Source organism: Lissotriton vulgaris, chromosome 7 (genome assembly GCF_964263255.1).
Source record: "Lissotriton vulgaris chromosome 7, aLisVul1.2, whole genome shotgun sequence".
NCBI classification, from domain to species: Eukaryota; Metazoa; Chordata; class Amphibia; order Caudata; family Salamandridae; genus Lissotriton; species Lissotriton vulgaris.
In genome coordinates this window covers 799,582,418-799,608,666 of record NC_141695.1, presented here as the reverse complement: position 1 = coordinate 799,608,666, position 26,249 = coordinate 799,582,418, and the positions used below count along the sequence as shown (strand labels likewise).

At 46.4% G+C, this 26,249-nt stretch overlaps 1 protein-coding gene across 1 annotated transcript in view; it reads right to left on the bottom strand.

The window, feature by feature from the left end:
• CBX8 (chromobox 8) overlaps positions 1 to 26,249 on the bottom strand; it is a 276,864-nt gene that overhangs the window by 216,801 nt on the left and 33,814 nt on the right. Inside the window, exons 3-4 of the mRNA XM_086931058.1 lie at positions 10,694 to 10,759; positions 10,506 to 10,572 (exon numbers count right to left, since the gene is read on the bottom strand). Of these exons, the coding sequence (XP_086787184.1) occupies positions 10,506 to 10,572; positions 10,694 to 10,759 (133 nt within the window). The remainder of the gene's footprint in view (positions 1 to 10,505; positions 10,573 to 10,693; positions 10,760 to 26,249) is intronic.

Below are 26,249 nucleotides of genomic sequence, written 5' to 3'. Positions count from 1 at the left end.
GCGACCGGGTACGCGCGGCAGGAGGCGCTAGTTCCATTACATATCAGGCTGTGCCGTGGTGAGGCAACCATGCACACCGACTCAGGTTACATGACCTTGGATGTTTAAAAGCCGTACCCTTATTTATTGCTGATGGAAGCACATTGAGACTGTGTGAAACAAACACAAGCTTTATTTTGACAACAAATCATCCTCATGTTAATCTTTGATGTGGCTTGCATGAGTGCAGTGTTGTGGGAGGGGTATGGATGCACTAGAAATAGTTCTGTGTGATGTGCGTGCGGTGCCTGCGACCTTCAGCAGGATTCTCCCCGTGTGCATGATGCACATGTGCAGGTGGCAGGTTGTCCCCCTCCGACTCACTACCAGACACCTCAACAGGTATCCTCCGCTTGGTGGCAATATTGTGAAGCATGGCGCACACAGCCACGATGCGGCAGCAGATCTCAGGCCGGTATTTGAGGGACCGCCAGTCTTGTGGAGGATGCGGAATCTACTCTTTAACATGCCAAATGTTCGCTCTATCACATTTCTGGTGTGTATATGCTCGCCATTGTACCTCCGTTCCTGTGGTGTTGCTGCTTGAGGTATGGGATGAGGAGGTATTCACGGAGGGCGTAGGCTCTGTCACCTGAAGGGAGGAGCAGAGGGTCAGTGCCTGTTATGCACAGCAACATGGTCTTAACATACTGTATGTGGGCATGTGTACTTACCTAGGAGATGTCCCTCGCCAAATTCACCCCTGACCAGGCGGGTGTGTATGCCGCTGTGCCGGAAGATAAACAAATTATGCGTGCTCCCTGGGTATTGTGCCACAATGTCTGTGGCTTGGACGGCAGGAGGAATGGCCGCCTAGACCGAGTGCTCCGCGGAAAGGGAGAGCGAGCTCCGTGATTCTAGTGTTTCCGACGGCGCGATCCGGCTACAATCGTAGGTACCTGCACCGGGACCTTCACTGCGCCTATCGATGCCCTGAGAGCTGACTGTGAGTGCTGTTTGGGGGCTTTGCTGTCCTTAAGACTTTCGGGCGTCCCTCGCTCCGGGCTCAGCCCAAAATGGCGGCGCCTAGTCACGGCCGGTGTGCCTGACCCACGTGAGCACCGACAGTGCGCTGTATGCCATCGGTCTGACACAGCCGGCGGTAAGGACTCAACTGCCCTGATAACCCGCCCTAAATGCCCATTTGCCGTCAGGAGAAAGTAGCAGGAAGGCAATGCGGACTTCAACCGGCTCGTAATGCCTGACCCTAAAATGGCGGCGACATTGCTCTCGATCTCCACGCAATCCCTACACTCCGGCTCTCAGAGAGCTTCTTGAGACGCCTCGAGGTTATCCACTGCCATCCTGAGCCCTGACCTCCCTCCAAGTGAAGGGATGTGCAACCCCAGCCTGCCTCTTCACCAACATCTGTGTACAGCCTGCACCTGAGCCAATGTGCCCACGTGGTGTGCCTAAACCGACCTCATTACCGCATGGCTGCATTCTACCACCCATAGTGGCGTTTCTCACCCTGGAGAGAGAACATCGCACCTCACCAACTACGCAGTGATCATCCTTTGCGTCTACACGCTAATCTATGTACTTCCTGCCTGTCTGCAAGCAACAACCGGTGCCACTCATGCCTTGGACCCTGGCCCCATCGCCCCAGGCGCTCCCAGTTGCATAAGCAGCCCTGCAGCCGACTCTCTTGTCACGAGAGAGCTCACCCTTATCAGCCAGCGGTGTCCTTCTACAACGCCTACGATCTGACTGCTTCAGGACAAACGCGTGCACAATCCTGACGCGGCCAACAATCCTGCAACCCTCTCATATCGCAAAGGTGCTCATTCCTGCCATCCAGGAGAGTTCTCCACCAACACTATGTAGGGTCAGACAGACTCACTGCGAGCGAGCACACTCACCAGGCAATAATGTCGTACAGAGAGGACAGGAATAATCCTAAAAAGGTGAAACCAGACTCTCTCTTGGACTCACCCATCAAAGGAAAAGCTGATATGGCAGCTAATATGGAAATGATCCTCAGGAAACTGGCAGATCTACATGAACTCTCTAAATCCACCAAATCCAATACCGACTCCATGCAACTTGAACTCACTGCGATCAGAGCTGATATAAATGTAATTAACACAGGCTTGAGCGCGGCAGAACAGCGAATAAGCGACATGGAGGACATCTCAAAACAGTCAGTCTCCAAAATCAAATGCCTAGAAAAGACAACGGACGAGTTGAAACGCCATAACGCGGAGTTGGAGGACAGGAATAGAAGAGGTAACATCAAAATCTTTGGCGTTCCGGAGAATTCAGAAAAAGATGCGGATTCCTGCGTGGCATTCCTTGAATCATGGATCCCAATGGTCACCAAACTGGACTTCCCTCACGGCCTTGAATTGGATAGGGCACACAGGATCCCCACTTTCGCTACTAAGAGCTCAAATGGTCCCAGACCACTTATTTGCAAACCACTCAGATTCCAACACGTCGAGATGATCCTCCAATTCGCAGGAAGAAACCACTCCATCTCATGGGACGGCCATAGAATCATCTTTACTCAAGATTATTCAAGGGACACAGTGGCAATCCGCAAAGGTTTCCTGGAGCTCAGAGAAAAGCTAAAGTCCAAAAGCATTCCTTTCTCCTTTGCAGGTCCAGCGAAATTCAGGATTGTAGTCAACGGCCACCCGAGATTCTTCACGGACCCCAAAATCCTTGCCGATCTTCTGGAAGACCGTCAGGAACAAGAAATGGACCTGGCATCCGGCCTCTCAAACAAGAGGAAGACTTGACCCCACTCGTAGTCTGCACAAAAGTCCATGAGTAATCTGTCAGTCTAATCTCGATTCCACCTTCACTGTTATACTTCCACAAATGTTGTCCTGCGTCGTATTGTTCGTCCTCCAGCGCAACATGCCGATCTATGCTTAATAGCGGGCATTTTGTTCCCTTTGCTGGACTCTTCCGTGTGGAAACAGGTACCCACATCAGTACTGCGAGTAGGCCTTGAGCCCTGATATTCTGTTGATCCATCGTGTATAACGTTGAAAGATTGTTGAAATAGTGCCGATTATATTTGTTCAGCAATGTTCTTTATGGCTCGCCGTTACAGATAGTTATATGTGCTATAGTTATACCCTTTCCACCGCCTGGGCAGTTTGAACTAGTTAGAATTGTGTAAAATTGCAGGAAATAATGCCAACATTACTTTACATTAGCCTAAGGAAGCTTACAGCTACCACATATGTATCCCTGATTTCCGCCTTGCACGGGACTGCCGTCGCACTCCCGAAGTACGTATAGGGGGGGAGGGGAGGGAGGGACTGGGGGAGGGGGGGGGGGAGGGGAGGGGTGCAGGGGGGGGGAGAAAATGGAGCTACAAGAGTTTAAAGTGCCTTATTCTTTCTTTATACTAAGTATTGTTTTGTTCCTATGTTTACCATTTCCACACTTGTCAAATGCATTTCGTTGCAGTCCACTGTACCTTCACGTATAGGCCCTCACGCTAACTGTAAGGAGCATTTGGGGGAGTCACTAGTGGTCTCCCTTAGATCAGAGCGCACTCTCACAACGATGCTTCTCACCCAAAATGGCTAAGACAAACTCACTAGCCGACGATCTTACGATTGTCTCTCTTAATGTTAAGGGCCTCAACCACCCAGTAAAAAGGAGGAAAGTATATCTCCAAATCCAAGGGGGACATAATTTTGCTCCAAGAAACCAAACTGTCCGAGGATGATCTCCGCTTCTTGAACATCCACTGGGCATCACATATCCTATCCTCACCAGCATCTCACAAGAAGGGAGGGGTTATCACCATCTTAGCGAAAAAAGCTAACCTTACTCTAGTCTCACACTCCCATGACGATGCAGGAAGGCTATCCATTACTAACCTTCTCAGGCAAGACGACCCCTTACATATACTAAATATCTACGGCCCAAACGCAGACGATCCGGAATTCTGGAACTCGGTCACCCGCTCATTAGAACCTATCCCTTCAGATGACTTGTTGATAATGGGGGGCGACTTTAATCTCCCCCTTGACCCAATTCTCGATAGACAATCCAAGTGTGCTTTCCACCCCTCCCGCTCACATGAAGCCCTCCTTCGTCTATGTGACAGGTATCACCTGAAAGACTCATGGCGCCTACAACACCCGGACGGTAGGGATTACACATTTTATTCTGCTCCACACAACTCCTATTCACGTATCGACTTCATATTGATCTCAAGCCCCTTCACGCATCTTATAGAAGAGACCGATATAGCCCCCAAGTTAGTCTCTGATCACGCCTGTATCCGCACCAAACTAGCTGGTTCCAGATCGATCCTCCCCCCGAAGAGATGGCGCTTTAATGAGGAGACACTCTCAGACCCCACAAACAAATTACTAATATCGAACGCAATTGAGGAATACCTTTCCCTAAACGACACCCCCGACACCTCACCTAGCACCCTGTGGGATGCGTTGAAAGCCACAATACGCGGGGTCATCATCGCCATTAGGGCCAAGAGTAACAAGGCACTTAATAAGGAACTTGAGTCTCTGGAACGCCAGATTGGCACTCTAGAAGCTCAGCACAAATCCAACCCGCTTGACTCATGTGTTTTAGATATGCTAACCAAGAAAAAATACGAATACAACACCATCACCAGTAAACGGGCGGGGGTTTGGATTAATCGCTTTAAGGCCCTGAAACTATGCGAAGGCAACAGGGCCGGGAAACTGGTGGCCTCCTACCTTAACCTTTTGCGTGCGGCGGGAATTCCCCGCCCATGCTGACTCCGCCTTGCGCGGGCGGAGTCATGACGGAACGGTTCCGTCATCAGCACAGCTCACCCGTAGATGATGACGGAACCGCTCCGTCATCAGCATGCAAGGGGTTAAACACAAACAGAAATTGTCTACCATATCGTCCATTAAAAACTCATGCAACGTCACACACACTAAACAGTCAAACATCCTCGACACCTTCAAGACATTCTATGAAGATCTATACAAAAATGACAAGGTATTAGACGAACCCACCTGCAAGGACTACCTCAATTCACTCCGCCTTCCAAAACTTTCCGAAGCTGACAGTGCACAGCTGGGCTCCCAAATCTCTAGTTCAGAATTCAAGGCAGCAATCAAAACCCTGAAGAATAATAAGGCCCCAGGCCCAGACGGCTTCACTGCACCCTTCTATAAGGCCTTTGCAGACCAAATTAACCCTCCGCTCCTTAAGCTTTATAACTCTACTGCAGCCTGTGGCGGAGTTTCCCCTTCAATGAGTGAGGCCACAATTATAGTATTGCCCAAAGAAGGGAAGGACCCACTACTCATTAAAAATTACCGTCCAATATCCCTGATAAATATAGATTGTAAGATATATGCTAAAATACTGGCGACCAGACTAAATACCATCCTTCACAAATTAATTAGCCCCTCGCAGGTTGGCTTCCTAAAAAACCGGATGTCTAACGACAACACTAGATTACTGTGTCATATTCTAGAAAAGGCAAAATCCACTTCTGTACCAATGGTGGCGATAACCTTAGATGCAGAAAAGGCCTTTGACAAGGTCTCGTGGTCTTTTCTACGCCAGTGCATGCACTCATTCAACCTTGGCGACCCATTTATTTATTTATTTATTTATTGACATTTGTAGAGCGTGGCGAATACCCGTGGGCGTCTCGGCACTAATTAAGGGATGGATCAGCAACTGGGGTAAAGAAGACATACATGGCTATTGCTCAAATAACCACGTCTTTAGCTGTTTGCGGAATGTGAACAGGGAGGGACTTGCTCGGATATGTGCAGGAAGGGTGTTCCAGAGTCTAGGGGCGGCAACCAGGAAACGCCTGTCGCCCCAGGTGACTGTTCTAGTGCGAGGCACAGCCAAGTAGTTCTGAATAGAGGAACGAAGAGATCGGGTTGGGACATGATGGAGAAGATTCTGTTTGAGAAAGTGGGGACCTTGATTATTGAGTGACTTATCAAGATGGTGATGGCCCTCTACTCTGCCCCTTCTGCCGGGATAGCTATTAACGGCTCCCTCTCGGATCCCTTCCGTCTGTACCAGGGGACCAGACAGGGTTGCCCCCTATCACCAGCTCTCTTTCTTTTAGCCCTTGAACCACTCCTTACAGATATCAAAAATAACAGCGACATTGAGGGTATCTCCTTTGGGAACTCATGCATCAAATTAGCAGCATATGCGGACGACATCCGGATAGCGACCGAAAACCCTGCCAACTCCATTGCCGCGCTAATGTCCTCAATAGATAAATACTCCTCCCTCTCCGGGTACAAATTAAACAGAGATAAGTCCGAAGTAAAACCTCTTAATATCCACACTTCGAGAGAAGTGCTGGGCAATTCGGGCCTATTCTGGCAAACAGGAGTGATTAAATATTTGGGGATCGAGTTCACTGATGAGCTTTTGAGTAACCTTAAACATAACGAGAACAAAACCCTGGACAAAATCAAAAGTCTGTTGGACGGATGGTCACCCCGCTTCATCACCTGGTGGGGCCGTTTTGAAACTATAAAAATGATGATATCCCCCCTGGTTAACTACCTTGTCACGATGCTCCCACTCTTCCTTTCCAATGTATTCCACACCAAATTGGACAAAGTCATCTCGGCATTTCTCTGGCAGGGCAAAAAAGCCAGAATCAGTTTGAAAAAACTACGACTAGATAAGAAATTAGGAGGGGTCAATCTGGCGGATTACAAAATTTACCAAATCGCCTTCTTAGCGAAACAAGGGTCACATTGGATATCCTCCCAATCTGACTATACCCCAGTGTGGCTCTCTGTGGAAAAGTCTATTCTTGAGGGTCTTCATCCCTGCGCCCTACTCACCGCCAAACTCCGTCCCAGCCTAGGTCCGGGGCCCATCTTCAAAAATACCAAATTGGCTCTGCTAAAGGTCAGTAAATGCCTCCCGCATCAATTCCGTCACTCCTCTTGGGAGTCTTTATGGCATAATCTCGCCATTTTATACAAAGGGAAACCTCTAAACTACCCCACCTGGATAGTCAATGGTATCTTATTCTCACACCAACTCGTCGAGAACTCGCTTCCACTAACCTTCAAAGAAATTCAGGATAAGTTCCAACTCCATAACGTTGAATTCTATAACTTCTTACACATTAAAGTAGCACTAGCGAAGGCTAACCTGACGGCTGTCCCCCCCTCCCTCCCAGGTCTATTCACCTCACTTAACAAATTGGGGCACCAAGTCTCTAGACTGTACAAACTAATGCGGCCACAATCGTCCACCCTAAATGCACCTCTCCAACGGTACTGGGACTCATTCTCCTCCACACCTAACTCGGACACTATCTGGGCCAGCACTTGGGAATCCACCACTCGCCACAAAATTAGCCCTACACTCTCACAGACTAAGTTCTGGCTGCTTCATAAGGCCTTCTGGACTCCCAGGAGGTTGTTTCTTCACAAAATCAAGCCCGACGACACATGTTGGAATTGTACGAATGTGGGAGGAGATCTGGAACATCTAATCTTCAAATGCCCCTGTGTTACATCCTATTGGGACAGGATCTTTGGTTTCATAAACACAGTGCTCCATATCACCTTACCAAGGGAATTTTCAACGCTTGTTCTAGGTTTTGCCAAAGCCGTCACACTCAATAATGATGACAAAGCCCTACTGGACCTGCTGTTGACGGCTGGGGTCAAAATCATACTTAATAACTGGAAAAGCACGAACAAAGCTTCCTTTCCCCACTGGCTAAATTGGGTCTCCCACTTAAGAGGTGCGGACAATATATCCTTAACTTCTACCCCATGGAGGCCGCCGCTCAGGAAAATCTGGTCCGCACTAGATGACCACTTTGACGCATTCAAACCTCCATGAATTTGAGCACATGATACTCTGAGCGTTTTTCTACATAGCGGACACGTGCATCTTTCCTATGTATACAGGATAGATCTAAACAAATGCATAGCTCATGATGCCTCTGCTCTCCAATGTTGGTGTTCTTTTCTCCTCAGGTCATGTGATAATGGTCATGTTATACAAGACTTCGTGTAACTATAGACGCAACTCGTCTACATCTGCCTAGTAGACAATATGTGTGGACCCTTTGTTTTTTTCTGGACTTGCCTGTTCTACAGAATGCAATTTACGATACTTGTAGCAAATGTTATAATTCCCTTTCTTTATGATTTCATTATAGCACTGTACGTATGTTTCTTGAACTGGTCTTCTTGTACTGTTGTATTTCTTGCAGCTCCTAATAAAAAACCTTTGAAAACAAAAAAACCTGAATGTTGAGTGAGTGATATGACTTGCGGTTCCAGTACATGTATTCGGTCTCTGCGGGTGGACAGATGTGTATGTGGGTGCAGTCAATGCAGCCAATTACATGGGGGAAATGGGCGGTATGATAGAAGTCCAGTTTAGTTTGCATTAAGTCCTGTTGGGTTGTTGGGAAGGTGATGTAGTGATGTATCTGGCTCAGCATGGTGTCAAAGAAACTCTGTAGGCAGCGTGAAAGTGTACTGTGGGATACACCCCCTGAAACTGCGACTATCCCCTGGAAGCTTCCGGAGGCCAGAAGGTGCAGGCAGCACAGGACCTGGACATGGGTGGGCACGGCATTGGTCCTCCGTGTTGGGTGCTGCATCAGGGGGTCAAGGTCTCTGATGAGCTTCTTAATCATTGCCCCATTGAGCCTGTATTTGGAGTAGATCTCCTCTTCAGTCTGTCCCAGTAGTGTAATCCGCAGCCAGGATATGCGTTCATGGATCCTGCGTCTGTTCTGGGCTGCAGCCTGGAGCCTCAGCCGCCTTGCCACGATGTATAGACCTGCCATTGTGAATTTCCTCATGCGCCTAATGAGTCTCCTTAAGTGTGTTTGATTTAGCCAACACCTGTTTGTTATTTCCAACGTTATTTTTTTTTTGCCAATTTGGTTTGGCTTCTGCTTAAATTGCGACTCGTATATTGCGAATTATGTTTTTTTCGCTATTTGCGATTGCTGACGCATGTGGATAGCGATTTGTTTGCGAATTCACTATTTGACTGCGAATTCGCTATCAAATTTGCAGATTATGTGGGGAATCGCTTTTAAGGAATCGCACTGGGGGTTTGGACGGGTTTAGCAATTCTTTGTTTTGCGAATTCGCAAATTGTTGCTTTTCAACTTGATGCATTGCGGAAGTGGAATTTGCAAATCGCAATCGCTGTTTCGCAGCGATTGCGATCGCAATTTCGCTTGATTCATCCTCCGAGGGAGATTATGTTTTACATTCAATTCTACCTTTTCTGTACACACCTATTATTCCCATGTAACTCAAGTATGCCAGCTTTAAAGAGGGTTTGCCAAGCAACAGTGCATCTTTATTTAATAAGACAATTTCTGCCTAAACAATGTTGAATAATGTGGGCATGTAGTCTAACACTACATAATAATTTATGGACTGTAAAAAAGTTGCTTGATAGTTTAAGGCACATTGTGGTAATGCAAAATGATTTTGTTGTGGCATACCACATTTTAGCATCTGGTCGGCAATGAAAAAGATGTGCTCTCAAAAGAAAGTCTTAAGTAGATGTTAATTAATGAAAGACACTCACAGGATTAAGCTTAATGCTAGTAAATTGTCTGTAACTAACTGAAGGGAAGGGTAGTAAGCCAAGACATACAGAGAGGTATCCCTTGGAACTGCTACCTAAATCATGTTGTATCGCCCCTATTTCAGAAATATAGCCATGAAGTATTAGATTCATCCTCCATGTGTTGTATGTAAATGAAAAATGATGTATAGGGAATGACTCATTATACATTACAGGAGAAATAGAATAATATACACCTCCTGCAGTATGCCTGGCGGCCCCCCACTTTTATGACCTGTCAGAATGAAACTATGGCCATGGTCTGTTTTACAACTGTGTGATAACGTGTTAAATGAAGATGTAAATATGGGCCTAATGGCCTCTTTTAGTATACATCTAGACAGTAATGCACTTAAATACAGGCAAGGAATGTATATGCAGGATTAAATCCGGACAGTTGCAAATTAGATGCAATGGCATACTCTCTCACCAAAGTATCTACATTTATCCCATGACAAGATTTCTTTTTTGTGCCGGGTCATTTAGTAAGTCCTTGAAAGTGGATGCCAACCTTGCACAAAACACTTTTCAAGTATTTAAATCTTATCTGATCTCAACCCTCCGTAGCTCTTTTCCAAGCTCCTCAAACTTTCGCATCTGAGGCTCTGCTCAATATGGCATCCATTTTAAAAGCACTTCACAAAATGTCAAGCAAGTGCAACATAACCGAAATTACAAATAGTAGATCATTTTGTCACCACGAGCACCTCTTCAATAATAACAGGAAAAGCTCATTTAAAAAAATGGTTGTCACAATAGCTAAAGGCTTTAATAAATGAGCAAGGTAAGCTAAACAGACATGGAGAGTGTTTTTAAGGTTTGTTTGATCTTTAAGCACACAATATCAACAATGGCTCACAGATTCGCTGTTTCCTCATCCTCACCTTTAACAGGAACGTTTTGGGTTTGGGACCTCGCTTTTTTGGCCCAAAAAGCTCTCTCTCTCGTTCCCTGAAGAAAAGAGTTAAAACACAAGAGAGAAAAAAGACCTCACTTCAGTGTCATGATGTCATGCTTTAAAAAGCACAAACCTAATCTGTCACTTCCTTCTTTAGTACACAGACCACCTTACCTTTCTTCAAAAGCAGCCACTAGTCTGCCATCCAGGATGTTTTCCTCAGGTTCCCAAGTACTGTACCTAGAAGAGTGAAGTTCACAAGTTCAAGCGCAGTAAGGAATTCCAGGCAGAGTGCTTTCACAGAGAAGATGTGGCGAATCATTGTGCATCCATTTCTATACATAAAAGGCTAACGGGTGGGACATTTAAGCTTGTGTGTCCCCGGGCAAAAATTTATGTAAGCCGAAGCTGAGATGGGTGAGCACCACGCCTGGGGCCACGATAGTGTTACACATACCAGTATTTTTATAATGCATGTCATACTATTTGCTCCTAGAGCCAATCACAGTGCTCTACAACTGATCCCTACAAGGCATTACGCCTCTATAATCTCCAAAGCATTCACTGTACAAGAGGAGAATGACATTTTGTAATGTTTACTTGAATTGGTTGATTTAAACAGCAGCCACAGACCAAAGTTCATATTTTCAAATGCATGCTGAGCGATTTGCTCCTAATTTCTCTGCAGTAGCCCACGGAGTAAGCAACAAGTCCGTGAAACTGTATTGAGGACAACCAGTTAACCTCTAAACCCAGTTTATTTTTGGTTCGTTCTTCTCATTTCTCTAAGATAAGAGTATGGGGTCCCGTTATAACATTAACCACATCTCTATAAGGCGTTATCGAGAAGTAATTTTCGGCCACCCAATTTACACTAATCCTAAGGAACATAACCGCAGTTATGCAAATGATAACTCTCTCTATTATTAGAAGATGCTCATGGAGAGCACCAGTGTTTTTGAAAACTCCTACTGAGTGCAGAGCTTAAAATAAATCTTGTGTGAACTGTATAGGCTTTAGCTTAAAGCAGCTGATACACATTGGTGTGCGATATCTTGGAGCTCAATTAACAAAATAAGTTCCAACTTTACTGCATAAGGGTACATATAAGTTTTAGGTGAGTTTCTGACTTCTTTGGAACACAGAAAGAATAGGGATTTGTGCCTCGCTACACCCCGACAACATTTTTACATCTACCCTCGACAGAAGTTACAGGTATTTTCATAGGGGGTGAGAACTGACCGTGAAATGTTGGTGAAGGCCCAGAAACATACGAGTTTGTGGGTGTTCAACTTTATTGGTGACCCTCATCCAGCGACACCCACAAACCTGACCTATCTGAAAAACACGTCTAGCCACAGATTTCTCATCTTAGAATATTCCCCAGATGTCGGACTAGATCTTGAGGTTTTCGAGTAGTATCTGTGAGGATGTATGATGGTACAACGCGTACCGTTACGACGCAGGTTTTACAACGCAAGTCGTTACAGCGACTTGCGTTGGGGGGCGCTGGATAGTGAATAGTTTAATTTACTATTCCAACTCCAGTCCCCGTGGATAGTAGGGAAGGTGTTAGATAGTAAACTAAACTATTCCCTATCCTAGAGCACCTCCAGCGAAAGTCGTTGTAACGACTTTCGTTTTAAATCTTGCGTTGTAACGGTACCACCTTGTAACGGTTCCGTTGTATAGGATGTTCCCCATCTGTGACCACCGGTAGGTGACGTCAATCGGCTCCAAGTCAGCGTCATCCACGTTAGAAGTGATGTAAGCAATGCCTATACAGGTGCCACACCAGCACGCTGAAAGTTATTTTCTTTCCATGCCATGACCACAGATTCAGAGTTCCGCAGAAGGTCCCGGGAAAATTCGCAGAGCAGTTCCCGGCGCTCGCTATCGAGCTTGAAGTCAAAGTCGTTAAGTCACACAAAAGATTAAAAAAAAAAAAATCAAAGAAGTCAAAGAGTGCTTTGACTCCAACACACCAGTCTTTGGACGAGGCATAGGATAGATGAAACCATTCTAGGCACCACTACGACGCGTAAGCCACAGATCCTGAGTCTGGTCCTGCCTCTCAGAATATACCGGAGCGTCCTCAGCCCAATTAAGAGTTATTTGAAGCCATGCACCTCCTATTTGAGAAGGCCAACTCCTGTGGAGGGCCTTCAGGCACCACAGGTTAAACAGGTGCCTCCACTGAATTCCCCCCGGCTGGGCGGCCCTCAGAGCCAATCCAGCCCTTAGATCCGGATTGTCTCAGAACGCGGGACAGCAACCTTACCCGGAGTCCATTCCAGTGACATCATTCCGGGCACCACCGACCCCATCCTTACGCTCAGCTCCAATATAGAGCTGGGAGAGCGTCACCCAATGTCAACTTCGGTGCAGGTCGGAAAATCAACCATCAGAGCCAGGGCCTACTATTTTTGATAGGCCAAGTAGGGACTACGCTTGGGAGGGATCTGAGGATTTATATGGCTAACCCAATCCCATGCAGGAGCCAGAAGATAACTGGTACGAGGCACTGGTGGATGCCAGTGGTTTGGACACCTCCCCTGACACAGGCTTTATCTCTCCTCATAGTGTGGCTAGGGAGGAGGAGACCACATTTGCCATTATGGTTTAGGAGGGCAGTTGAGGTCCTGTACCTTATGCTGCCCTATGTGGCAGTCAAGACATGTCTTGACAGAGGTACTTCAGCTGGGTGTTCAACGAAGCCCTCGCGGATGTCCTGCTTGTGGCATGGTCCAAGCCCTGCAGAGGGCCTCCTTTGCCGAGGACAGCTGCTTTGCCGCCACCCCAGCGCTACTGTGTACTCCGTTTTTCTCACACAGCACCCCACCCCGGAAAGGCCTCCACATTCAAAGTCAACCTTGGTGCGTTCCCTACTACACCAATGGATAGAGCATCCAAGAGGATGGACACCTTCAGCAAGAGAATATGCTCTCCTGCCAGTCTTGCTCTGGGAAAGTATTTCCACACAGTTTGGGATTCAGTTGCGCAAGTGCTGCCCTTGGTCTTGGAGGAGGCCGAGTCATCCTGGCCCAGGCTATTGCTGATGGCAGGGATGTAGCAAAGTTCACCATACGCTGCGGACTGGCTAAAACGGAGTCACTACGCAGGGTGAGCCTCGACAGTGGCAGTCCAACACCATGCCTAGCTGAGACTTTCTGACTTTGAGGGATGCCCAGGCATCCTTCATGGACATGCCATTCAATGGGACCCGCCTCTTTGGTGACTAGGCTAAAGCACTTTAAGACAACAGGGCAACTACCCAGTCGTTGTGACTCTCCACGGCCCCACACAAGCCCCAGGCTGCTTTTTGTCGCTTCCTTGGCTACAGTAGGGGCTGCCAACTGCGTCCATTCCCACCAAGCCACCAAGGCCAACAGGCTTCCCAGTCCTTGCATGGCAGCTGCTCCCCCAAGCCAGGGGTCTGCTCAGTCCGCCATACCTCGACAGCTGCAGACCCTAAACCACTTTAGTTTGCCTTCTTGCTGTCACAGGCAGCAGGATCAGGCACCACCTGCCCCACTGGAAGTTCATAATATTGGAGAAATGGGTGCTCCAAATTGTTAGGCTGGATTACATCCTCCCATACACTGAAACCCCAATGTCCATACCACCATCCTAAGATCAGCTGACAGAGGACCACCTCTTCCTGCTCAGGCAGGAAGTGCAGCCTCTTTTTGCCAAATGAGCTACTGTAAGGGTGCCGGCATCAGAAGTAGGTCATGGTTGCTATTCCTGCAACTTTCTGGTGCACAAAAAGGACAGAGTCCTCCACCCTTTACTAGACCTGTGGTCTCAACTTTTTTCTGAAGAAGGAAAAATTCAAAATGCTCATGTTAGCTCCAGTCCCATCTGCTCTGGAGACTGGATGGTAGCATTGGACTTGCAGGACGCCAATTTTCACATACACCTACTGCCTGCCCACCGCCTACCTGCGATTCATGGTGGACCACCAGCACTTTTAGTTCATTGTGCTCCGTTTCAGCCTTACCAGCACCCCTCGGGTATTCAAAAAGGTGATGGCAGTGGTCGCAGCTCATCTACAGAGATCAGGGATTAGTCTTTTCCTACCTCAAAGACTGGCTGTTAATAACAGGCTTATTCCAGGCAGTCATCTCCCACCTCTACACTACTGCAGGCCTCATGGATCTCTGAGGTTCACTATCAATGTGTCGAAGTCACACCTGACCCCCTCTCACACGCTTCTCTTTATTGGAGCAGTTCTGGACAGAGTGCAGTTTCATGCCTATACTCCAGAGTAGCGAGTCCAGTATATTCAGCTTATAATTCCAATGTTCCAGTCTCTTTCCTGGATTTTGGTTAGACTGACTCAGAGGCTGCTGGGCCTCATGACCTCCTGCTGGTAATACATACCTGCTAGTATATGCAGCTCCGCAGTGTGACCGGATGTCCCAGTGGGAGCACGAGAATCTCTCCAACTTGATCCAGATATTGGAGGAAGTTGTAAAAGCTCTGCAGTGATGGCTGACGAACAGCAACTGGGTCAGCGGCAGACCCCTCACCCGCTTCCCCACCCAGAGCGGACTATGGTGACAGTGGGGTCACTACTAGGTTTGGGCAGCCAGCTGGAATTCAGAGGACTCTGGTGGCTGCCAGAGACTCAGCTAAACATCAATCTGTTGAAGTTGAGAGTGATTTGCCTCGCATTGAAAGTCTTTCTTCCTTCCATCAAGGGAAGGCTAGTTCAGGTGTTCACGGATGACACCACTGCCATGTGGTATTATACCAAAGAGGCCGGGGTGGGGCCCTAGACCCTGTGTCAAGAGGCTCTGCATCTCAGGACATGGCGGTACCTCAGAACATATTACTGATTGTACAACACCTGGTGGGATCTTTGAATGTCAGAGAGGACAAACTCAGCCATCGATGCCTCACGGATCACAAATGGCGTCTCCACCCAGAGATGGTGCAAGGTCTCTTCCGCATATGGGGAGAATCTTGACTTAATCTATTTGCCACTGCCAAGAACTCGCAATGTCAGCACTTCTGTGTGCTAGATTTTCCAAGGCTTTTCTCGCTTGGAGATGCATTTCGTTTTGAGTGGACTACATCCCTCCTGTACGCCTTCCTACTGAGGATACTCCTGCCCAGAGTCCCAACAAAGATCAGGAACAACTGGGTCAAAGTCATTCTTGTGGCTCTGGATTGCAAGGAGAGTATGGTATCCTGAACTCCTGTACATCGGTCCTCCGATCAGGCTGCCCGTTTGGGGAGATGTCCTGTCACAGCAACATGGCAGGGTCCTGCACCCGAACCTGCCTTCATGCATGGAGATTGAGCAGTGGCAACTGACAGTCTTTGACCTCTTTTCAGAAGTCTACAATGTCATTCTGATAGGCCCTCAACAAATATAGTATACTCCTGCCGCTGGGACAAGTTTGTGGCTTGGTGTACATCCAAAAATGTTTATACCCTCTCTGGACCTTTGTCTGTGCTGTTGTTTTTTTTCTAGTTCGTACAGCAAGGCTTTGCTTTGGGCACAGTTCAAGTGTATCTTTCGGCCATATCGGCTTTCTTCCAGTTGCCGGATCAACCATTCTTGATCAATTCCCTTATTGTGACTCATTTTCTCAAAGGACTCCAACAAGTTTCCTCCAAAACCTTTCATCATCCCCCAAATGGGACCTAAACTTAGTGTGCTTGCCCTTGCCTACGCATAGCTGCCACTTGCGAAAATAGCCTTTCTATAGGCCATTACATTCACCAGAAGGGTCAGCAAGCTACAAGCACGCTCAATGAAGCCTCCATACGGCAACTCCCCCCCCCAAAAAAACATGCTTTGTAGCAGTCCAGAGTGGCCGAACTTCTTTGCTCTGCCTCAGCCATCTAAATAAGAGGAGTGACTCCATCGCCTGGACCCAAAAAGAGCGTTAACGTTCTACATAGATCATGCCAAAAAAAAACAGTAGCTCCAACTAGACAGTTCTCTGCTTTAATTTATGCTATGCACTGACTAAATAAGCAAGCCTCTGAGGGCTTGAGGGCTCACTCCACCAGAACCAAGGTTGCGACCCCGCTTTAGCTAGTGGAGTCCCCATCCTGGACATCTGCCAGGGTGCCACATGGGCATCTCTGCACATGTTTACCAAGCACTACTGCCTGGACAGTCGTGTCCATCGTGACAGACACTTACCTTTGATAATGTCTTATCTGGTAGAGAATCTATCTAGCCACAGATTTCTTATTGACCCTCGCTTTTTCTGCGAACCGACTTTTCTAACTAGTGTGGCCCCAGGAGGTCCTTGGGGTCTGCATACTGGGCCATCTGCATTCTGTCATGGCTGCGTGCTCTGGCATGGAAATGTCACTTAAAGAAACTAATGTGAGCAGTGTCTCTCTCTAGGTGCCACCCCAGTGCCCGGATATCGCTGCCGATGCAGAGTTGATCGGCACCACCTACACCGGCACTGGGGTACTGCTCAAAACATTCTGGATCCAGTCTGACACCTGGGGAATATTCAAAGATAAGGAGACTGCGACTAGATAGAGTTTCTGCCAGATAAGACGCTAGAGAAGTAAGTTGTTCATGTAGTAGATTTACTCTCAAGGAAGTTGCGTTACACAGTCAGCATTTTGGTGTCTGCCTGCCTTCCGCAGCTTCAGAGATGTAAAGGCAGTCCATTATTAGATGTTAGTGCTCCTACTGTGAGCATTTTGATTGGCCACTTCATGTACTGCTTATCTGAATGGAAATTAGATTACTATTTTTTTTCTGAGCTTTTTATTGAGCTCTTTAAAAACAATAACATTACCTAACTAACAGGAAAGAAAATAAGGATAAAAAAAATGTACAAGAGTTGACAATATATGCAAGATATACATACATTCAATGGGGAAAGATGGGACTAAATGATTCTGAAAACTTATGAGCAGTGAAGTTAAATGTAATGAGAAATATTGGTTTGCTTGTCATGAAATCAACATGCTGAGTTATAAAATGTTAATGCTCACTTTCTTACAAGATGTGAAGCAAAAAGAGATAGAGACAGGATACATCAAGAACTACAGGGATCAGTTGCAAGAAGGACTTGAGGATAAGGATATCACAAGTATTGCTGAATTAGTTGGGGATGTGTGTCTTTTGCACTATGAAACATATATTGATGATACACACCTACACTGCATATAGGCAGTTTCCGTGTGATAATGTAAGGTTTACAGAGATCTGTTGGAATTTATAACAGCGACTGGAAAGAGGTTTGGCGCTAGACATATGCTCTTTAATGCTTAGTACAATATTATCCCATTTATGGATATGTGTGAACTAAGCCCACCAGGTATGTCTTGACATTTTTTGGTTGCTTCTAGTTAGATATAATGTTTTCCACTGCTATTGCTAGAAGCAGGTCAACATAGAAATTATTGTATTTACTGAGTGGAATGTGTATTGCAGAACAAAGTGTGCCTAAAAAAACGTGTTGAACCAGGCAAGATTGGAACATGAAGATACATAGCAAAGTGTGCTATGGTTCCCTCCACTATATTTGAATATTGGTACAATAGTACAAGACAAGTAACAAGATGCCTTTTTGTTACAGACCATGCCACCAAGATGATGTCGATAAGAGGTGTGCTAATGCAATCCAGTGTCCAAAGCACGCTATGTAGGACCATAACAGGAGTGTGAGCAAGCACTGATTTGCACAGAGTTCTTATAGGCGCCACTCCAGCGCGCTGACATCACTGCCAACGCCGAGTTGATCAGCACCACCTACCCGAGGACAGAGTTGCTGCTCGAGTACTTCCAATTCCAGTCTGACACCTGGAGAATACTTCAAGGTAAGGAATCTGTGGCTAGATAGTGTCTCTACCAGATAAGACGCTACAGAATATTAGTAACTTGTTTTTATAGAAGATTTACTCTCAAGGAAATTGCATTACATTTGGTGTCTGCCTGCTTTCTACAGCTTCAGCATTCGGATTGGTCACTTAATTGACTGCTTATCTGAACTGAAATTAAATGACAATTTTTGGGGGAGTTTTTTTTAGCTCTTGAAACAAAACAACAGTAACTAAATCGCTGGAAAGGGTTGACAATATATTCAAAATATACTTGCATTCAATGAGGAAAGTTAGGACTAAATGATTCTGGGAACTTAGGAGCAGCGAAATTAAATCTAATGAGAAATCATGCTTTTTTTTCGATTAAGTCTACGAGCTGGGTCATACAATTTCAATGCTACAATTTCTTACAAGATGTGAAGCGAAAAAGTATAAAAACAGGATACATCAAGAACTACAGGAATCAGTTGAAAGGAGGACTTGAGAATAAGGATACTATGCGTATTGGCCGAATTAGTGGGGATATGTCTTTTGTTCTATAACACCTATATTGATGATACACACCTACATTGCATGTTGGCAGTTTCAGTGTGATAATATAAGGTTTGCTGGGATCTGTAAGTATTTATATCGGCGAAAGGAAAGAGATTTGGAGTTATACATATTTTTATACATTTTGCCTAGGACAATATTATCACATTTACAGATGTGTGACCTAAGTCCACCAGGTAGGTCTTGAAAGCAGTTTGCCTGTTTCCTGTAAGATATAATGTTTTCCACTGCTTCCGTCAAGATGGAAAGTATTTTATTTATTGAGAGGAGTGTGTGTTGGAGAACAAAGTGTGCCTAAAAAACACTTGTTGAACCAGGCAAGATGGGAACCTGAAAAGACATAGCAAGGATTGCTATAGTTCCCTCCACTATGTTTGAATATTGGTACAATAGTACAGCATAGGTACACATTGCCTTTTTCTTACCGATAGTGGCACCGAGATGATGTCGATAAGAGGTCCAATGTCCAAAGCACGTTATGTAGGACTATAAAAGGAGCCTGAGCAAGCACTTATGTTATGGTAACTTTGAAAGGTGATTACCAGATGCATAGTCATTTCTACTCAGGGACATGATATTGGTTTAGCTCTATTAGGGGTTTGACCCATTTCTCTATAAACAGATTTTATACAGAAGTATGTATTTTAAGAAAACAGTAGATTCTGCAGGGGGCAGGGTGCAACGCCAATGGAGTAGGACGGGTCTGCAGTGCTCCTGGCTGAACACCACCATCCAGGGGCTTCGTGCGACCATCCAGCCCCGTGTGCAATTCATGAGCAAGAGGGAGATCTTCCCCGCACCTGCCGCCTAGTCCGGATGCCTAGTCCTGATGCCCTATGTGTCCCCCAGCAGTGCGAAAGGCTCTGAACGCGGGGACTGGTAGCGGCTCCGCAGACCTGAAGGACGATACTCGGTGCTTGAAATGGAAAAATAGAAGTGCTGGTACTCTGAACCGGAGTACCTGCTTGTTTCTGAGAAGTGCCAGTACTCTCCATTTAAAAGTATTGCGTTTCTCTTGAGAAGTACCGGTACTCTCTCTCGCAACATAAAAAAGTGCTGGTACCCCTTACCGGACATTACCTGCCTATTTAAAGCACTATTATTGTGGCACCACAGACTGCACAAGCTGAAAATGCTGGAGCCATGGGCTTGTGATCGTGCACATCCCTGCACTTAATGTGGACTTTGACTGTATTTGAAAGCGAACCAGTTTAATAACTCTGACTATTGTACACAGAAGCTGGAACCATTACTAAGTTAATCTTTGGTCGCCTTTTTTAAAAAATGTGGAAACCAAGCTGTACAAGTTACATGTTTTTCACTGTTGGTTTTATGGTTCCATTTCACTTGGAGACACAAAAGCACTATTGTTTTTTCTTGGTCTGTGTATATATAATTTAGAATTTTACAAATCTGATAAAAAGAATTAATGTGAACATAAAGTCCGCAAGGCTCTCTTTCATTCTGACATCACCTTAACCCATTTTTGTGATTGCATTTGGCTATTATTAAAGATTAGCCTAACTTTCTGCTGGAACCATTGTTTCTGTTACACACTTAACATGGACTTCGGCAGGGTGAGGCGGACAACCCTCCGCCCCCAACTTACTGCCCAGAACTATCACATTTTGAGTCCTCCTTCCCTTCCCTTCACCCGCCAGGCAGAGAGGCAAGCCAGAAAATTGTGACCTGTGGGGCTGCACGCTTGCCTCACGGGATGGCGAGGTACCGCGGCCTTGACAGGAGTACTTGGTGGTGTGGGAAGGGGCCTTTGCGGAGCTGCTGGGCCGTAAATTTGTGGGAGCCTGTATCCTTGTGCCTGACCTGGATTCTGGAGGGGTGCGGAGAGCTCCTTCATCGGTCCTGCTATGCCGGAGGCGTGGAGATGGAGTGACAGGGCTGCTCCGAATTGAGGCGGGTGTCTCGAGAGCAGCAGTGGGTGCAGTCAACGATTGCAGAGCTAGATTGCTGCTGCTAAAGTGAGTGCTGATCCTCGAGAGAGGCAGGCCCCATCAGTAGTGACTGACTGTGGAGCATTTGAAAAAGTTGGGTTTCCTTGAGAATGGTGAAAATCAGTGGCTGGCCCAAGCTTTAGTCCTCCCTGAACTGAGCTGTAGAGAGATGGGCACAGGTCGTATGTCCCCCGGAGGCAGGATCTATGCAGAAAGCTTTGGGGACTTACCTCTTGGGGACCCCCCTCCCTAACTTTGCTCCATGGGCCCCAATGTGAAGTGGCCTAGATTGGAGGGCGCGGAAGGACCCTGCGGTTCCGATACCAGGGGGAGGATTGTGTAGCCTGCCATCAGGATTGTGAAGCTAAAAATAGATACCATGGTGGCAGACTTCGGGATTTGGTGTGATGATCAGCACAGCAACGAGTAGTGGAGCGAGTCACAACCACGGAATGTACCTTGGAACAGTGCTTTAAATGGGCTGGTACTGCCTGCCAGTTCATGATTATGTTTCTGTGTGTCATTTACTTTCAATCAAAACTCTATTGGAAACTACGCTTAGACCAACTCAGTGTTAAACATTGTATTATAGAGAAAAAAAGTACAACAACGAAGTCTGCATTACTTTGTTAGCATTGTTATATAAACTTATTTCATGATCATAAATGTATGCTAAGCAATATATTTTAAATATATACAGAAAAATGTTTATATAAAATATTTATTAATTTTTTACATATTAAATGATTGAACATCACATCTTTGTATGTCATGTTTTACTGTATGTGCACAATGATTTGTTTGTTTGTGGTTTCTTTGTCCATAGTAGCTCTGGTGATCGCCTTGCCTTTGGCAAACTTTCCTTTATATTACTGCCTGGTACTAAGCACAGGCCCTTTTTTATTTTGAGAGGGAGCGAGAGTACCTGCATTTCTTAAGAGAGAAGTAATACTTTTAATTGGAGAGTACCGGCACTTCTCAGAAACAAGACAGTACTCTGCTACAGAGTACCTGCACTTCTATTTTTGCATTTAAAGCGCTGCCTTGGGGGACTTGTCTTCGGAGATGGAGTCATAAAGGGGCCCCTATCGACATGGAAGGGAGAGTTAGGACCCAAGAATTTAGAAGGGAGGATGTGGAAAACTGGGAAGGAGTAACAAAATCAGGGTGATAGTCCTGCCGGATCAAGCCGAGACCCTCAATAGGACTACCTTTTGGAGCTGTGGCTGAAAGCGGATGTAGCGCCAAAGGGTCTTTCCCCATCTTTTAAATAGATCGAGCATAAGGAGTACCGGAACGACCTCCAATGCCTAGGGAGCTCCCAGACCTGTAGTGGCCAAATTGTTGCATTACGAAGACAGGGATCATATCTAGAGCAAAGCCAGATTAGGGTGAGCTATGACGGTAGACAACCACAGAGTGATGATATTCCCGAACTTTACATGGGATGTACTCAAGCTGGGGTCCACTGGAGAGGGGGTACAGTTCTTTATGTCACCACAGGAACCATCGGACTGGATTGACCAGCATCCACACCAATATCCCCTGTACTACCGGTCATAGGTCCTCTTGGAGACCACCCAGAACTAGGGGGCTGAAAACCAGCAGAGCGATTGATTCCAAAATCAAGGCTGACCATGAACAACGGAGAGCAGTGGTGGTGGCAGCGAAAATGAATGTGGCGAGGGAAAGTCATCAGTAGACTGCAGGAGACGGAGGAACAAAGGACACAGGCTCTGCCAAGGGCTCGGTCTCTATGCATTACTCGGATGAAACCATACCCCAGGTTGCACCCAACATTGCTGATGATCTACTCTAAAGGGGACTGGTTTCTACTGTAATGTATGGGGGTGTGGTGGGGGCCTGAGAAATGGATGACATACTTTACCGTTGCACTTGAATTGGATTGATTTGGTATATGACTGACTTACTTGTATGGTGTTATGATGCTGGAAGGTGCTTCTGTTGGTGTACCCGTCTATTGCCGTTATACGTGTGTTGTCAGCATGTGTGCTGATGGTTATACTACTGGTTTGGATGGGGGGGATGTTTCCTTCTTGTCCTGGGGTTGGGGAGTTAGGTATGTTATTGTTGTGGTTGAGTTGCCCGTGCCTGCTGCTGAGGTCTCAAAGAGCCATGGTCTTGAGTGTATGAGAACTGGGAGAGAGCTCCTAAGACATATATGTTTATATCCGGGAATACCCGAGGGCTTAGTACCATGTCCACATGATACAAGGTTTACAACTATCGGGGTTTCATAGCGCCCTCCTGCAGGCGACCCATTTGACTGCAGCTCAGAGACTGGCGCTTCATACTCACTGGTGAGCGTCAGTCCTGCGCTACTGCGTACTCTGTTTTTGCGACGGATGTTCTGGGGTCCCTTTCCAGAAGACTGGGGAGCTAGTAGACTGAGCTAGGAGATATATACTGGTCGTGGGCAGATTGGCTGGCCGAGGTCAGTATCTGTGCCCCCAACACGGACCGGTGGGGTTTTTAGATGAATTGTCTAGGGTCCTTGCTCCATACATGATGAATGATGTGCTTCAGGAGGGGGCTACAATAGTGTGGCTGGCCTTCACGCTAGATCGATCCCACCCCCTTTAGCTGATTTCCTGGTTGTCTGTCTGGCGCAAACGTTTTTCTATTGAAACATGGAAATGCACTCACCCACTAGACAGAGATTACATTTTCTATTACGGTATGCATGAGCTGCAAGACTACCTCCAAACATTCCTTTGCTCACCAGGGTTGCATGGGGCCATAGAGAATGTTGAATATTTGGCTACAACACTTTCAGATCATAATACGGTGTTGCTCTCCATGAAATCGGAGTAGGCGTGCCCCGCATCCCGGATTGGTGTTTAAAGGTTGAGGCGCTGGAGGATCCAGTGTTCTGTCAATCAATTGGTGTGTAGTTGAGGCATTACTTTGAGGACTTTAAGCTTCAGGAGGTTAAAGCCATGGTGAAGAACACTGCCAGGGGGGGGAAGATGCCTGTGCTGCCAAATTGGCAGACCTACACATGGCGGTACAGAACTTGGGTTGGCAACAGGCCTCTACCTGTGATGCATTCATGATACCACTGTTAAAGCCTGGTCACTCCCCCCCCATGATGTGCGGGCCTATAGGCAATTATCGATGCTCAACGAAGATTATAAGATTCTTAGTCAGATACTAGCAACTCGACTGCTGTCCTGTATAACATGGTTGATCCACGCATATCAAGCGGGCTTTATCGTGAAGCGCAATACTGCACTCAATATTCAGAGTCTACTAGTGGATGACACCTATGATAAGGAAAAGGCGGTGGCCATGGTGATAGATGTAGAGAAGGTATCTAACAGTCTAGATTGGAGGTTTCTTCATCAAGTGATGGATAAGATGGGGTTGGGCCCCGGCTTTGTGAGATGGACTGGGCTACAATACTCTAGTCCCTCGGCACACGTGATGACTGGCAGAGTGATCTCGGAGATGTACGATGTGGGACTGACACTAGGCAGGGATACCCACTCTACCCATTGTTCTTCGCACTGGTGGTTGAACCCTTAGCCTGTTGTACAGGAACCAACAACTGTTACATGGGATTGGAGGTCCGAGGGTATTTTCACCACATTGCCTTATATGTCGATGATATGCTGTTTTTTTTTTACAGGATAGGGATTAAGGGCCCGATATAGGTCGACATTTACCGACCGGTAACTTCCGATTCGGCCGTTACCGACCGGTAAATGGCTATTCTAGATGTAGGTGGCCTATTTTACCGAATCGGTAAATTTACCGAATCGGTATTTTTACCGATTCGGTAATTTTGAAATGTAGGTGGGACTCGTCCGAGTCCCAAGGGCCTTACCAAATCTGTATTTTACCACCCAATCCAATTGGGTGGCGAAATACCGATTCCAGGTGTGCATGCGCATGTGTGTATGCACACCTATGGCATGTGACAGACAGACATGCCGTTAGGGCATGTCTGTGTGCCACATGTCACACATGCCTGAAATCGGGGTGCTAGAGGGTGTCAAAGTGACACCCCCTGCATCCTTGCAACATTCGGTATTTACCGAATCGGTAAATACCGATTCGGTAATGCCCATTGATTCCTATGGGCTTCAATGCCCATAGGAATCAATAGGCATTACCGAATCGGTATTCACCGATTCAGTAAATACAGATTCCTACAGAATCGGTAATTCAATTACCGATTCTATCTACATCTCCCCCCTTCTATTTTACCGATTCATAAATACCGAATCGGTAAAATTCAGTATTTATGAATCAGTATAATATACTTACCTACATCTGGCCCATATAGCCAAAGGGGGGCGTCGGATTGCTGGATCGGTTTGTGAGAGTATCGGGCTTATGCATAATTTGACAGAAATACAACGTATTCCCTCTATCTGGGGATTTGCGGCCATCCCCAGACCGGCGAGGACTGCGGTGGGAGACTACTTGCCTGCAGTATCAAGATTCACCATGACCCTCGGGACCTCTTGGAGAGTAATGTGGGAGTTGCTGTCCTGGTTCTGCAGTCAAGCATGGACTTTTGGAAATTGCTGCTGCTGTCTGTGGCCGAATGAGTCGCTCGTTAACATGGTTGCTCTTCCCGGCTGCTTTACCTTTTTTTCAATGTTGCCACTATTTGTCCCTTGCCGTATGTTCCGGGACCTTGACTCGCTGTTGATTTAGTTTGGGAATCTGGAAGGTGAAGGGTAGTGAGGACTAAGTTGCAGTGCCCGGTGGTGTAGGGAGGACTGGCGGCACCAGATTTTGAATCTTATTAGGTGGCAGCACAGCTGCAGTGGTTCCCCCAGTGGGTATATCAACGAAAGAATCCAGAGGGAGAACGGAACCAGCAGGTACCTGAGGCCCGGGAACAGTGTCAAATACTTTGGAACTTCAGACAGCTTCTCCGGGATGGCTCTAAAGAGTTACTGGTCATGCAACACTGTTGGTTGCAATTTATTTAACTATTTATTTGAACGTTTTATAGAGCGTCGACAAGACCCTTGCGGGTATCAGAGCGCTTTACAGTAAATGAGTTTAGTTATATCATACATTAAAGATATGCAGGACCAAAATACATAACACCATAGAGAAAACACAAAGCAAATCAAACAGGATGCAGAGCAGGAGAGGCCTGATGAGTCATGATAGTACAATAAGGATAAGTAAGTCAAATATATAAAACATGAACTGAGCAGACAAAAAGCAAAGCAATAAGGTGCATAGCAAGGGAGGACTGCTGAAGCATGTAATGGCCACTATATTGTTTAGGTTGACAAGTTTGCTGAAGGGTATGGAAGTTCTCGCAGAAATATGGGACTTTGTTTAAGTGAATTTTGCCATAAGGATGCCTTTTACTTCCAATTTGAAGATTGAGGTGGAGGGGTTTAGTCTTGTTTCCAGGG